Source organism: Drosophila sechellia, chromosome 2L (genome assembly GCF_004382195.2).
Source record: "Drosophila sechellia strain sech25 chromosome 2L, ASM438219v1, whole genome shotgun sequence".
NCBI lineage: Eukaryota > Metazoa > Arthropoda > Insecta > Diptera > Drosophilidae > Drosophila > Drosophila sechellia.
In genome coordinates this window covers 3712980-3728614 of record NC_045949.1, presented here as the reverse complement: position 1 = coordinate 3728614, position 15635 = coordinate 3712980, and the positions used below count along the sequence as shown (strand labels likewise).

Sequence of the window (15635 nt, the reverse complement as noted above, 5' to 3'; positions counted from 1 at the left end):
CTAAAAACATGATCTAAAACAGCGCCCCCTAGTCAGTCGAAGTGCGAAGTCTTGGGCGCATTTATTATTCGAGTTCGAAAAATTCAAATGTCTTTGAAATAAAATAATTTAACAATAAGCCATAAACTATTTCTTCAACTGCAGTATGATTGTAATTTGGAAAACGTGTGCGTTGTTGAAGGGTGGTTTTTTAACGGGTGGTCATCATGTTGGTGAACTCCTCGAAATTGATGTGATTATCCTGATCCAAATCGTACTCTCGTATCATCTCTTCCAGCTCGTCGTCTTCCAATTTCTCACCAAGTGCCATGAAGACAGCCCTCAACTCGGTAGTAGAGATATACCCATTGTTCTCCTTATCAAAAACGCGAAATGCATCGCGCAGCTCCTCCTCCTTATTTGTATCGTGCATCTTGCGCAGAATCACATTGCAAAACTCCTCCTTCGCAATGGATCCGTTTCCATCAGAGTCCACCTCGTTTATCAAGGACTGAACCTCCGCTTCGTTGGGCTGTCGACCTAATGCTCGGATTACCTGTGCCAATTCCTTCGATGTGATGGCACCTTCGTTATCCTTGTCCAGTACTCTATAGATATTCTTGATCAGGTCCTGCTCTTCAGTAGACAATTCCTCCATTATGCTTTATATTACCAACAAGAATATTATTATTATGCTTGTAGGTTTACTTTTTTGATAGGGTTGATAATCAGTTGAGGGTGATAGGCTTTGAAGGAGTTCTACGATTGAAAATTGTTATTCAAAACATCAATATCCGAAACATTTTTGAAAAAAAAAAAAAAAACAACAAAGCCCTGGCTCTTTTATTAAAAATATTAAAAATCTGCGTGCTCCATGAAGTTCATAAACTTTTAATGCAGATAAGGGCATTAAAAGAGCATTCTCACGCACAGTTTGGCAAACAAATCACGTGCTTTCCTGGACCCAAATGATATCATCTGGCGGAGAAACTCTTCGGCTTTGCGCGAATTATTTTATAGTTTAACCAGAAATTGATGTCATCGGTGGGGGTAAAAAATGGGCGCCCAATCCGCCCAATGAGGAAATTCCAGAAAGCCGGGCAACTCCAACTGGCGGTGATGACAATTTGCGTGGCATTTTAATTGAACTTTCTACGTGTTCGAGTGGTGTACTTTGATTTGAGCCCCATCCACCGATTTTTCGTCGATTTGAGTCAATGTTAAAGGCGTTGCCACAAACCGCAAACTGTCGTGTCTAGGAGGGGCTTGGGGGCCGGGGCCTCGAAACGTGCCTGAAGTATTATTACCGCCGTCTGTGATTGATGGCTTCATGCGAGTGAGTCAGTGGATTTTTATAACTCTACGCAGATCCCTTCCTTTCAATCAAGCGGCAAAAAATCTGGACATCGATCTCTCCGATATTAGCTAACTTCATTTCAACTGAACTTAACTAAAATAAAGTGGATTTGAGGCGGACCCTTGGGATTCTTGGTCAGATAAAGTCGATTTTTTTCGATCATACTTCAAGGATGTTCACTTCCCACCCAAACAAATTACAGTTTTTCATTATTAATGCATACTTTATTTGAAATCAACTAACTCGCTATGGTTTGAATAAAATCATTTAAAATTGAAGGAAGACCATGGAATTCTATGGGTTGCTTACATGAACTACTGCAAAACTCTTAAAACTTAAGCCTAATTACATAAGGTTCAACTGGAATGTTGCTTGTAGTTGGATTTTGTTTATGCTCTGCTTTACACTAACTTTTACTTTCAACCATTTTTTTCCCTACAGCAAAATCGATTTACGATTTTGTTTACTCATTAAGATTAGCTTACCGGATAAGGAAACATAAATAAAAAATTGGAATTCACTCAGCAAACAGCAACACTTAGTGTTGGGCCACACATTAAAAACTAATCGATAGACTCTCGTACTAAAGGCTTAAACATTTAAATGGGTAGATTTAGGCTAAGTTCCTAACGCATAAGAGCTCTATAAAATGCAACAACGGAGTTTGTTTCGCTTACAATTATCGCTTAGGGGTGTAACTGTTTTTATTACTTAGTTTAGGTTTATTGCCTTGCCTAGACATTGTACTAAAAAGTATTAAACTGTAGATCTAAATTTATTTTAATGTTCTTGTGGGTCCAAAACGGAAAACCGTCGATTGACCATTGGGAACAATAACTGTTTGTCGTAATAAAGGTTAAGATTTTCATCTGATCAGTTGTAGAAAGATCGGTGCAAAAGACCTTCTAAATGAAATACCAGAACAACAAACGAGATGTATGTATTTATATTAGGAATACTACTTTTTGATATTTCAAATTCTTAAGAGCTTTGATAAATAGTTTCCCAAATTGTGTGGTTTTTCTATTCCGAATTGACCTCCATTTATGGATAGTTTACTAGTGCTTTCTCAGTTTACTTCTAACGTCTCATTATGTCCTCAATGCTGAACCCTGTTCTCCTTGGTGGTGCAGGCGGTGGTGCTATGGGCGGTGCTGCCACTGGTGGTCCCTTTTCGGTGGTGGATCCACTAGTTTCCGTACTCGGTGGTTTTCCCAGGAGTTGTCTGGGCGGATGTCGCGACATATTCAGTGCATATATGCTGGGACTGTCCACGAAGGTCCTTTGACCCAATCCAGGATGGTGGTGCGGATCCATCAAGTCCAAGCTCGGTGCCGGAAGAATCCTCTTTCGCATGGGTATCGATCCCAGGAAACTCGGCATAGCTTCATGCGGTGAATGCAAAGGTTGATTGGGTGGTTTACCCGACTCCGGCTGGGTTATTATAGTAGGTGGTGTATGTGGTGGTGGTGGAACACCAGCCTTCGAAAGGTTCAAGCTCTTGTGGTGCAAGTCGCGTCTAACGTGCAGAATGGGCAAATAGGGATCCCCGTTGGCTGGGAGTAAGTGTGGATGTCCTGGATGCTGGTGGGTCGGTGGAGGAGCTCCAGGTGGTGCAGGCGGTGGTCCAGCTGCCCCAGGTGGTACAGGATATCGCACAAACGAAGGTGGAACTGGTAGGCTGGTAATGCCAGAGTTTCCGGGCTCCTCCTGATGTTTCTCGCCATGTGGGCGCATTGTGTAGGTTTCACCACCCTCATGATGGCAGTGGGTCACTCCCTGGCGTTCCGGTTTGGCGCCCACTGACGAGGATGATTGCGATGTGGCGGCAGCCTTACTCGCCTGGAAACGCGCCACCAGTGCCACCTCTACCTGCTCCTCGTCCTCGGGATCAAAGTCATCGTCCTCTTCTCTGGGCAAATCGTGTACTCTTGGCAGATCCTGCAGTTCCTCTTCCTCGTCGAAGTCATCGAACTCCTCTTCGCTTTCCTCCTGATCGATGGCTGCCTTGCGCTTGAGTCTCATTCTTTCGGACTCCGATTTCTCACCCGATCCTCCAGACTCGCCCAAGTTGTGAACTGGCGACTGGCGAGGCGAGTCCACTTCCAGCAGCGAATCCTCCTCGTCGCCACTCAAATTCCTGGCCTCATCCTCTTCGCCCACATCCACATAGTCCCCGGAGTTGACCTCACCCACTGCATGGGTCAAGGCATGGCGTCGTAGGTCGCAGTTCCGGCGGAAAACTTTGCCGCACGACGAGCACTCGTAAGGCTTGTGATCCGTGTGGGTGAGCAGATGGGTCTTCAGGTTGGAACGCTGATTGAATGATCGACTGCAAACGGGGCACTTGTGGGGCGATTCCTCCATGTGCAGGATCTTGTGGACAGCCAATGTCCTCGATTGGCAAAAGCCTTTGCCGCATTCCGTGCATTTGAAGGGTTTCTCCTTGGAGTGAATATACCTGGGCGAATACAAGCGGAGAAACAATTAGACTTTATTGTTATGGCGTGGGCGTTTTTCTGGTAGCTGCAATTGGTAGCCCAGGTTGACAGTTATCTCTGCTCAAATGCAGCCTTAACTTGAAACGATAAAGCTCACTGATATACAGCTTTCCAATACCCTACCCTAACTAAGGATATAGCTGACCAGAGCAGACAATAAAATAAATAATATAATACTATAGCATATTATACCTATCATTCCCTTTTTTAACATAAAACTTAACCCGGATTTGTTCTAACCATAAACCCAATTCTCTAAGGTTTTTCATTCTCTTAACTGATAGGGTATTTAACTTCCGTGCATGCCATCTGGCTGCATTAATTTTTTATGTTTATGGCGGCCATCTTGGCAATGGCGTCCACTTGTTGTTGGATAGCAGCAGCCACAGTTAAAAGTTAAAGTCCCCATCTTCGACGGAGCCACAGATTCAGCATCGCATCGGAGGCAGCAGCTGCTGGTGGAAAAAAAATGTATAAAAACCCAAAACAGGTTCTGCCTCCGAAGCCCCGAGATTCTTCTCCCATGCTCCGCGCGTTTCTGGTAAAAAATAAAAAAAAGTTAAGAAGAATTAGCCCCGCGGCAAAGCAAACAAACGACAAATGGACCGATACCGAACGATCAAAAGACAGAACGCTCGGACAGGCCGACACATTGAAGCCGGGATGCTGGAGACCTGCTGCCTGGCATCGGCATGGGCATCGGATCGGCACCGGGATACACAGACCCGATATATGGCCCCCAACCCCTTGGCCATCCCTCAATTTTAATGCTGGTGGAGGAGCCCCAAAGGAAAACCAACAGAGTTAATTAACTTTGTGTTGTACCCTGCGGCCAAGTTGGAGTTTTACTGGCCGTCAGAGGAGCTCTGATTTTGGGTCCGCTTTATGGGGAAACTTATTTGAGTTGAGGTAGGAAAATTCGTCGTAAAGTCTGAACATTTCCTGGAAAATTCCTTATGGTAAAAGGGGTCTTTTGAAGCGATTGTCTGATATATCTGAAATCAATAAAAGTCCATCTACGAGTTGTGTTCGCCCTTCCCTTTTGGCCGAGATTTTTGTCACACCTGTTCAGGAATGTGTGTATAAATAAATAAATTAAATTGATCTAATTATCCTTTGACTTTACAGGGTATTCCATTATTCGCCATTCGTTCACACTTTGAGCACCAAGAATAACTGCAGGCCTGATGGCAATTACCCGAGCAGACACTGCCCCCTTTTGTGATTTCATGTACCCGAACCTCGACTCACCTGTGATCCCTCAGGTGATCCTGTCGCCGGAACGCCTTGCCGCAGATATCACAGGAATAGGGCCGCTCGTCCGTGTGTGTCCGCTCGTGGATGAGCAGATTGTACGACTTGGTGAACTGTCGGTTGCAGAACTTGCAGATGAACTGCTTTTTGGGCCGGGAAGCCCGGCCAGGAGCGCGTAGCAGACGCCTATCGAGTCCTGCATGCATTCCAGGACCCAGGCCAGGTGGAAATAGAGCTGCGGCGGCGGCTCCTGGCGGAAATGGAAAACTGCCGGCTCCCGTGGGTGAAGGACCCGGTCCGGTGAGATATGGCGGAGGTGGCACGCCAGCTGGTCCATACAACACCCCGGGCGGTGGCACACCAGGACCGCCGGGTCCTCCAGGACCTCGGCCCAGCATTGCCGCCGCCGCAGCCGCCTCCCTTAAGGCCAACTCCTTCCGCTTGTCCGCCATCATGGCAATGATTTCGTAATTGGAATTACTACCCGGACGCACCTTTCCGGTGGGCAGAACGGGCACAAAGGCAGAGATCTCGCGGTGGTGCGATGGTGGTGGCGGTGGCGGCGGACCATGCAGTCCGGCCAAATGCTGCTGATAGGCCAGCTGTGTTTCATACGCCGAGATCCGGCTGGCCGATGAGTTGCGCGAATCGCCGTTGCCATTCTGGGAGCCACCATCCGATCCTCCGGATCCGCCGTTCCTATCCGCCGCACCAGGAAGACCGCCACCACCCACCGCCGCCGCTGCCGCCGCCATCGAGTTCATGAACTGATCCATCCGGGAAGGTCGCAGCATGGGTATCGCACCGCCTCCTCCGCCGGAGATCTCGCTGGATGAGCTTTCCGTGGGCATTATATTGGAGGGGCTCTTCACATTCCGTTGGAACTGGCGGAGATAGGGATAGAACAGAAAGAGCCGAAAATAAAATAAGGGTGGTGGTAAATAACAATTAGTACACGATTGTGCTGGGTTAATTGGGCTCTCGTTTTTTCGAGGCTTATCTTAATTGCGAACCGAGTGCAATAAACAGATATTTCCACGTTGTATTTTTTATTGCTGCTAGGGTAGTACAGGGTATGTTAAAAACTCACGCAAACTGGTTTAAAATATATACTTTATTATTTTTTCTCTGTGGGAAGTTTTCTTGTAATTGAAATATTCATGATCTTGGTTTGGTAAAGAACATTATATACTATAGAATAATTACTCTTTTTATCGCAAGCGGTTGTAACTCACTTTTAGATATGAATTTCTTCAAATTTGCTTTTTGCACTTCTTATCACAGAATTAAACAGCTTTAATGGCAATTAACTTGCAAATAGCCCAAGATTATCACTTTAAAGCAAATCTTTTAGAATTTATCCACGTGAACGTGATTTACTAGACACAAAAAAATAAAATGAAAAAATAATTTTCTCGAAAATTACCCATACGATTCTGAGAACGTTTTGGTATCACAGTACGTATATTTTCACAGGGTAACTAACCAGTTTATCACATTATGGCCCTCGTCTATGGGGTTGTTGCTGTTTTTTTTCCATAGGAATTTTATTATTATTGTTGGTTTATTATTATCAGCGGCGGTCTGCCGACGACGGCGAGTGAAACTAAACTGAAAACGAGTCGCAGTTTGGCACCGCGATCGGTTGCTTCCAGTGCGCAGGTTAGATAAGATTGTGCGTCTAAAAAAACCTGCCTCCGAACCTCTGAGACTGAGTAAGCAGCACAGTAGTAACGATATAAACACACACACACACACACTCTCGCCCAGTTATATTATATATGTGCCTGTGATATATGGCATATCGGCAGATACCCTGGCACACTCAGATACAGATACAAAGATACAGATACAGAGGCAGGCAGCCAAGTTGCCGTCGGTTTTGGTAAATGACTCGAACCGAACTCGACCGACTGCTTACTGGATTTACGCAACAGGAGCCTCGACTTCTGAGTGCCTCGAAAGAAGAAGGGGCAGTGGCAGAGGCAGGGGCAGGGGATCGGGACCCGGAACGTGATCATCACGATAATAACAAAATAATGCACATAATAATGATCACAATGATGGCCGGACCATAAAGTTTGTGGCCCCATCTTGCAAACACTTCTGGCTGCCATCTTCCCAACGCCTTGCACAGCAAAAAATGGCACCAATATATTTTATGATCTATCGTTTAAGATATTCCAAAATATAGAAGTAATATTTGTTATAAAATTAATAGAATTTATAGCAATATGCTTTAAGCAATGAATTTGTGGCTCAAAAAGAGCCCCATATAACAAACTTTCCTCAGTGAGCCATCCTTTTCTTTCGGTGCACTATCCTCATTTAAATGTACAACCAGTTGAAAAAAAAGCTTTAAAAATAACCCAGCTGTCGGTGCAATGACAGTTTTGCTTATCATTTTGCTAGAATCGTTCTCGCTGTCTGGGTTGATTTTAATGCAAAATGCTGCAACGTCATTAAGACCAACATTAACATTCGGCTAACAACAAGCGAAGTGATCGTCATAGTTGGTTAAAAATGAGCTTGGCCAAGATTTTGGATAGGCGCCCATTGTTGAAGATACCGTTCTTTCCGTACGGATGACTAGTCATTGTGGGGGTCTTATCTATGGAAATTATTTTGGCATTGTCTGGCTGGAGAGTGCGCTGTCAGATTAGCTCTATAAAGTAGCTGAAATCATGACTTGATCATGAGTGTACCATTGTTATGGGGGAAGACTCTACGGACCACGTATAGTTCAAGTGGATGAGGTATATTAATTCAAATAGCTGTTAGATGTGGGTAGGTCTTATCGTGCTCCATATCAGGGAGTCTTTGGTAGACAACGGAGCACGCAGTTAAGATATTAGGCAAATAGATGATCTAATTGTATTATTTGCACTAGAAATGCTTACGAAAACCATATCGAATCGTTTAGGTTTTCCCTTATATGACTAGCACATGCCAAACTAAGCCCCACGTTTATTAGATAGTAATTGGATAATTCTTTCAGTTCGATACCTTTTGATGGTAGCAGCACACAATCTCACCCATGCGAGTTCTCCTGCCCTTACTGATAATCTGTCGCAGTCTATCTATATTGGATTCAATAAAGAACTTATCTGATCTAATAAATCCCCCAACTTAGGGAACCTTCGCTGTAGATGAGCGATGGCCCCGCCAATGCCTCATTCGATTACGATCCCGATAATCCCACTCCAATTTGGGCTCACGTATTTCTGGTAGCCTCGAAAAAAAAACTAAAGCGTAACCCGTTTTCGGTATTTATATATTTTTTTTTTCGATCTCAGTACTTTTTCTAGGGATTGTTTCCACACTTTTGCATTTATGACTGCTTTGGACCCACGTTTCACCCCACACCCTGTGCACATACAATGTACAATTCAGCGTTCATTATCTTTTTTGAAACATCGGCACTTTTGAAAACGTCAAGCCAAATAAGAAAAACAAATAAAATTCATGTAAATAATGGACATCATCAGCAAAAGCGACGGCACGTAGACTGCCGTAGAAATATTGAGAGAGAGTTGTGCGCACAGATACAGATACAGATGCGGAGATACAAAGATACTCGTACGATCCACAGATACGTTTGCGCAAACGGTTGCCCAGCAAATGAAGCCAAAGGCTTAAAGTTTCCAATATGTGTGCGTCTGAAGCTGCACTGGAAAAATTATTGTGCACTCCATATTATTTATATAATATAATTTTAATAGTTCTGGGTAGTATTAGACAAGTAAAAATAATAATTTGCTCTGACTTTTTGTAAGTTTCCTTTTTTATGCTTAATTGCAAGCTACCATTGAACTCGTTTCTCTCTCTGTATCGTACATATAATAAAAAGACCCAGAAGACCAACTACTGCTGGGAGGAAAATAAAAGATATCGAGGAGCAATTTGGCTGCCACTTTTTTCCCTCCTCTTCTTTTTGAGCCGTCTTGCTTCTTTTCCTTGGATTTCTGGGTCCGGGATCGGTTCGTTTGCTGGGTTTTTGTGTGTAAACAACTGAGGCCAGCAGAAACCCAGGGCCCAGAAAAGGTTTCAGTTGATAAAAAAAAACAGAAAAATATACAAACACACAGACACACACTGGGCAAACGGATTTAGTATTTGTATAGAAAACGCAGAGAGCTGAGGAGGCGAGTTTGTCCCTCTGATGATGGCCTACGATGGCTGGAAATATCCATGCGTCTTACTGCCCAGTGATTATGCGTTGAAAGGGGTATATCAGGTTTTCCCGGCCAAGCCATAATCCTTAATATCTTAGAAAGATCTATGTATTTAAAGGAAATAGAATGTTTCTTAATTACTGAAAAAAATAATTAAAAAAAAAATATTACTTAAAGTCTGATAAATCCCATGTTACCCACTAACCGGAGCTTAACTGTTTTCCAACTCATAAAGATTCTTAGCAATGGATTTTGAAATAGGACCGTTAGCTAGAAATACCTCCCACAATTTTGAGGCCGAGGTACACCCGTTGTCTATCAGTAAACCTCCTTTTCGGACCTTATCTTCTGGGCCGAGTGCTTACCGGGCCCCCATATGCACTTCAGTTTGCTTACAAAACACCGGCCAACAACAACAAACAGAAGATGACGACGAAGAAAAGTTGAGTGGTGGGAGGAGTTCCCTGGATGAGGAGAATGGGTATGGGTATGGGTATTACGGGTGAAGGAATGGAAAAAGGGTCGCCGAGATCCGCTGTGCAGTGCGGAATGCTCTTGGCCAGGCTGTGTTTTAATCCCTTCGGGATACTTTTTCTTCCTCGGAGTGTGTGCATATGCTTGTGTGAAGGTAGCTAATAATCAAGACAGCGAAGGAGAGGAGGAAAAGCCGCCGCAGACTTATAATTATAGTCGAAGAGGAGAACCGAGTAAAAAAAAAGAAGCGAAGAGACCTGCACTTCACATGCGTTAATCTGAAAACCCTTTCGGACCCAAGCAGCATCTGAGATTATAGTCAAAGCTATTAAAAATCTAGCATAATCATTGCCCTCGGTGGAAAGCAAGTTGGGTTGTTGTTTTTCCTTTTTTTTTTTGCTTCCAAGGTAGGCAGGCGATCTTCCTGCGCTGCCTTGTCTATAATTTTCTTGATTAATATCCATGAGATTTACACATTTGGAGTGCTGGCCAGAACCCCGCACCTCATCCCTCCGCCCAACGTTCCTGTGTGTGCTGGCCATTAATTTAAAAAGCTTTGCTAATTTCGCGGGGAAATCTGGAAACGAACAACTGCTAATGAAGTTTTATGGATTCGGGAATGCAGCTGCAGCAGGATTGATAATGTCGTTAGCATAAATTGAAAATGCTTTCAAGTTACGACCAAAGATTTGTTATGATTAAAGCATGGAGCACGCGGAGTGTGCAGAATATCGCCAAGGGATTATTATTAAATGATAAATGGGTAGCAGATAACCAGCCGATATAAATATATTTTACAAAATTGAATTGAAACCTCCTTGGGATTAGCAGAAGTTCATACAGTTAGTTCCTAAAATTGAATTATTTCGGCTTAAATTTGACTCTTTCTAATCCCTCTTGAAGTAATCCACTTTGAATGCTAAGCCGATCTACGTATAAATTCCCTTGTCATATTGAACTAAATCCATTCAAAAATTTCACCCTTGAATAGAGCTCTTAAGATCTTTTGTTAGTGGGATTGCTACTTTTCCAGGCAATCTATTGTGTTATAATTTCAATGGGTCCATTCTTATTTATTGGAAGAGTTTATGCTAATAAGTGTAGAAGCACTAAGACTATGATTTATTAATCCAAATGCAATTGGATTATGCTAATTGCACACAAATCAAATTACTTACATATATATCTTTTTCTTCCATATATTTTGGAACCCAGTCCAAAATTTAATATGTAAACCTATAATCACCTTTCCGCTGTCTGATTTCGGCGATAGAATCAAAAATTCATATTCCCTAGACAACATCTAATTTCCCCATTAAAATTGATGAGTTCCCCGTTCCAGAACAGCAATAAATGAACTGGTCTATCAGGTGAATTATACACACGTGCCAAAACGAGGCGTGTCCATATAGACATTTCAATTTAAAAACCGAATATGGCGATCGCTAACGAGCCATTGTTCTGCGGCTTTATGGTAAATCTAAATTCTTCAACTATTTTGTCACGATTTGAATTAATTTCGATTTTCCTGCCACAGGGCAATTAACAACATTTTCCCCCGCTGCTGGTGCAACCGAAAAATAATAGTTGGTGACCCAAGATGGAGAGGAAAACCCACCCAAAGAGGTAAAGCGCAATAAACTTTTATGGTACTCCCTTTCTTATGCTAAAACTCTTTTTGGACACAAAACCAAATGGCCCATAAAGCAAGACAATGAACATCCAAAATAGATCTCCACTGAGGCGAAACAAAAGCCAATAACTTTATAGAACCGCAACCAAAAAATACAAAAAAATACAAAACGCAAACTGTGAGAGCGCGGGAGGCGTTTTACAAAAAAAGCTTAAAAATGAAGGAAAAAGTAAAGCATTTAAAAGAAATCAAGAGATGTAGATGACGATGATGATGATGGTCTGAGGTTGAGGCTGAATCCGAATCCGAATCGGTATCTGAACCCAACAGAAGCTTGCGGCAATTGCGTTTCCTCTTTGGCCACACGTTCTGGACAATTAAAGCCCCAGCCGAGCTCCGAATCTGAATCGAGCCAAGTTAAGACCGCGACCACGACCGAAAACCGAAAACAGAAAACCAAAAAACCGGATTCCAAGCCGAGAAGGAGCGAAAAAGACGGCGAGAGCGACCACTGGCCACTGGCACTGGCTACAAGTGAACTGGTTTACAAAGAAAAGAAACAGAAATGGAAGAAACATGCGAAAAATCCCGATCTTTAAAACCGAACCCTTAAATACCCTTGGCAAAATAAGTCAAAAATACGATAGATAGATCAAACTAGAGTAGACTCTAGACTTGTTGAAGAAAATACTAGAATAAATGAGAAGTTTGTAAACTAAATTTCCTAATATTGATCTCGCTTTAAAATATGTTTTTAAAACCTAACGAGATGCTAAAAAATTTTGCAATAGGAAAGATTGGTAGAAATGTAACGTTATTACCACTGATTAATATTTTTAAATAATATTATAAAAATGTTCTATACCATTTTCAATCGAAGTACCCTTACCGAGAGCACACATAAGAGACCCCCAGAATTCCAAGCGAAGGTTTTTCGAGTCCGGCTCGAACCGTCCAACTCGAACTGAGCGCCACAGCAACAACAATGGGGCAAGCGGGTGGTTCAGGATGGTGGGGTATGGGGGACGTACTCCACCGTGGACTGTGCGGCACCACACTGAGTTCAGTGGCAATGACAGTGGCACATGCAGTTGTAGTGGAAGCCGCTTGTCGGTCGACAGTCCACCAACCGCCAACGTTGTTGCGCTCTCTTTCGCGTTTCTCGCCCCGTCTCTTTCTGTTTGTGGAGCAGGTTTTGAGATATATCTGCTCTCTTTCTCTCTCCTTCTCTGCCTGCGTACTCGTTATATTTTTGTACTCGCTGCCTTTTTGGCCAACGCAAAAAATACCAAAATAAAAAAATAATAAAAGTAATTAGCTAGCCCTACGCCACAAAAAAAAAAAACAACAAAAAATAAAACAAGTAAAAATAAGTGGTGTGGAATTTTTGTGCTCATCTGGGAGGGCAGGGCCTGTTCTCGGCGGAATCTTACCTGTGGGTTAAGCAGAAGAAAGCCCCAGGCTCTTTGGGCTTTATCTTTGCGTCCTCAAGTATCCAAGTAGTTTTTTCAATATGTTTCTGCTGGTTTTTTGTCAGTTTGTAAGCTCTGAAATGCTTGGCATTGTTTTTGGTTTATAAAGTAGTAATTTATATAATTTAAGTGGCACTTGAATTGTATGTTGTTTTTTCTTGTTGTATTTGTTTGAAAACTTCTGTTAATAAGATTCTGTGAATTTAAAAGAAAATAATTTTATTAACATTTTCAAGATATCTGTCGGAAATTTTTTGTTATCTTTTCAGGTTTGATTTTAATTAAACAAGTATTTCACCGAATCACTCTCGTATTTAAAAAGCACGCACACTAAGGGACAATTTTGAGATTCAAATCACGGCACGATCGCCCCAGGGGGTGGGACTGAGGGGGCGGCAGGGGGGCGGTTACGGGAGCAGCAGCAGCATCAACGGCAGTCAGCTACCACAAACCACGTAGTTTTTTTCCTTCCAAAATCCACGTACAACTCGCGCACAAGCACACGATGTATTTGTATCTCACAGATATGAAAACCGAACGAAGAAAAACCCGAACCGAAACCTCAACCTCAACGAACTGAAAACCGAACGAGAGATACACGGCAGCTGAAATGTGTTTTTCTACATTTTGTTTGAAATAGGAGCTGAAGCCAGTGCAGCTACCAATTCGCTCCTCAAGTAGTCCCAAACTCTTCCCACACACAGAGTCAGTTGCAGTTGAATAGCGCTTTTCTCGAGGCAACTGGCGATGCAACAAGTTCACTCACACACACACTAGCGCTCTGGGCCCGCTCAATAAGATACATCGGCGAAAGATACAGATAGATATAGAGCGAGAGGCACTCACAATGCAGTTCACTTTTCCAACAGCAATAACCAGCGATCCGCGCGCAGGTGTGTTGGCCACGATCAACTCTCGAAGACTGAGCCACGAACCCAAGCAACAGAGCCCGAATGGAAAAAGAGAGAATCGAGAGAAGCAGGCTGAGAAATATGTAGAAAGAGACAAGCGACGAGTAGAGAGCAGGGGCACTAAAACCAGCTTAGTGCACTGTGGAAAAAGTTGTAATTTTCTTTAATATCTGAATCTAATATTCTAATACCGAATATTAATCGTCAAAATTATCTGAAAATAGCAACAGTATAAATCTATAAGTGTTTAAATATACTAGATAAAGAATGGATGCCTTCACATATTCTTCTGAATTAGCTAGTTACTTATATTCAGTTTAAAAATAGTACGAAATTTCTTTCAGTGGAGGAGAGGAATTAAGCCGAACTCAACCCAAAACACAACCGGCCGCCAGTCGCACGCTGCTAAATGGACGGATGGGCCTGTGGACGGACTTATATGGAGACTGGCACTGGCGGAGCGTGGAACGTGCATTCGTACGACGAGTTATTGTCAGTTAGAGCGCTACCTGTTTACCGACCGACTACCGACTACCACCGACTGCTTTTTTGGGCCCGGTCGAGAGGGTAGGGTACAATTGGCCCGGGTGTTGCCAGATTGCCGTCGCTGCCGCTGCCCATGGATCGTTATGGTGGCTTCCCCCGAAAAGGAGGAGGAGGGTGTAACTCTGGTAGTTCCCTGTTTATTGTTATGCCTTTTTAGTGGGGGTGTATTTTGTTCTTCGGCTTTTGTTGCGGTTTCATTTAGGGGAATGACTAATCAGAAAGCATTTTTAGGGAGGCAAGGTGATAAGGTTTCTTCAAAGAAGGGGTTGCCAAGTGGAAAGTTTGGGTGAAATAAAATGCATTACTCACACGACTTTATCTATTATGACAAGTTTCAATATTCTACTGATAAGTAAATATTAATTTGGAATAATTAGTTAAGAGCTCTATGGAAAAATATTTCTTTATACGTATTTCAATATACACTGATGATTAATCGGCAGCCGAGTTATACAATTCAGTTATGGAAATAGGTCGTAAAACAATATAAGGCTAGAAACCATCTTATCGCCAGACTGACTTTTATTAATGGTAATTATTCCTTATAAATGAAGGCGAGCAACGGAATTTGGAAAAAAATTTAAGCATAGGTAAATGATTGATTCTAGCTAGGCTGTGTAAATAGGTATTATTATAACCGACTATATAATTTCTATCCTAACAATCTGGCAACCTCTGCTCGCAATGCAGCATCAATGCGGTCAAGTGGTAAAAGAAAAGACGGTAACAAAAAGACCAAAAATCAGCGAGGGTCCAAAAGTAGAGGGAGTTACGTTTCGGCCACGACGGTGATCATGATCGTAATGATTCGGAGATGCCGAAAAGGAAAACCCGAAAAGTACCCAACAAAAGAGAGCCGGAGCCATGTAATTAAGGTGCTGCACAGTGGAACTAAATTGTGGCTGCTGCCACTGCAAAAACGGTAAGTAAGTGGAAATGGAGATACAAAGCGGCAGCCAGAAGACCAGAAATAAGTGGTAGAAGAGAGAAGACGGAAAAACGGTAGCTGCCTCATAGGGCGAGCGAATTGTTATGCTAGTCGTCGACTTCCCCCATCAACAACTGTTGCTCTTGCTGCACTCAGAAAATAATGTTCAACACATAAAAATAACAATAAAATAAAATAAAAGATAATTGTATTCAAGATTGGAGAAACGATCATACATCAAATTAAAATTGTAATATGAATAATATGACAAATGATATCTAATATCTAAAACTTACCTTGCTCTTTTTGCTTAATATATATGTAGATGTACATCTTAAATAGATATACAAGGTAATGCGATCTAAAAGATAGCCGTGATTTTTCTAAGTGCCCGTCGTTTGAAGT

The 15635-nt window shown here is 42.6% G+C and overlaps 2 protein-coding genes and 1 long non-coding RNA gene across 7 annotated transcripts; 1 reads left to right on the top strand and 2 right to left on the bottom strand.

The window, feature by feature from the left end:
• Positions 1 to 42: 42 nt before the first annotated feature.
• On the bottom strand, positions 43 to 1182 carry LOC6613288 (neo-calmodulin). The gene has a single exon (XM_002037729.2). It carries the CDS (start codon positions 635 to 637, stop codon positions 191 to 193), a length of 447 nt encoding a protein of 148 aa, XP_002037765.1. The 5' UTR covers positions 638 to 1182; the 3' UTR covers positions 43 to 190.
• A 356-nt stretch (positions 1183 to 1538) lies between these two features.
• On the bottom strand, positions 1539 to 13782 carry LOC6613286 (protein bowel). 5 transcript variants are annotated; one of them, XM_032713961.1, is made up of 4 exons: positions 13692 to 13782; positions 12807 to 13040; positions 5089 to 5975; positions 1539 to 3797 (listed from the first exon to the last, which is right to left on the bottom strand). In XM_032713961.1, the coding sequence occupies exons 3-4, from the start codon at positions 5940 to 5942 to the stop codon at positions 2417 to 2419; spliced, it is 2235 nt and encodes a 744-aa protein (XP_032569852.1). In that variant the 5' UTR covers positions 5943 to 5975; positions 12807 to 13040; positions 13692 to 13782; the 3' UTR covers positions 1539 to 2416. The 5 variants fall into 5 exon arrangements, with proteins under 5 accessions (XP_032569852.1, XP_032569853.1, XP_032569854.1 ...); XM_032713962.1 differs by having other exon boundaries at positions 13612 to 13753; XM_032713963.1 differs by lacking the exon at positions 13692 to 13782 and adding an exon at positions 13175 to 13414.
• Positions 10967 to 12700, top strand: LOC116800208. The gene is made up of 3 exons (XR_004361200.1): positions 10967 to 11214; positions 11278 to 11366; positions 11448 to 12700. It is a non-coding gene; the product is annotated as an uncharacterized LOC116800208 (long non-coding RNA).
• Positions 13783 to 15635: the final 1853 nt, after the last annotated feature.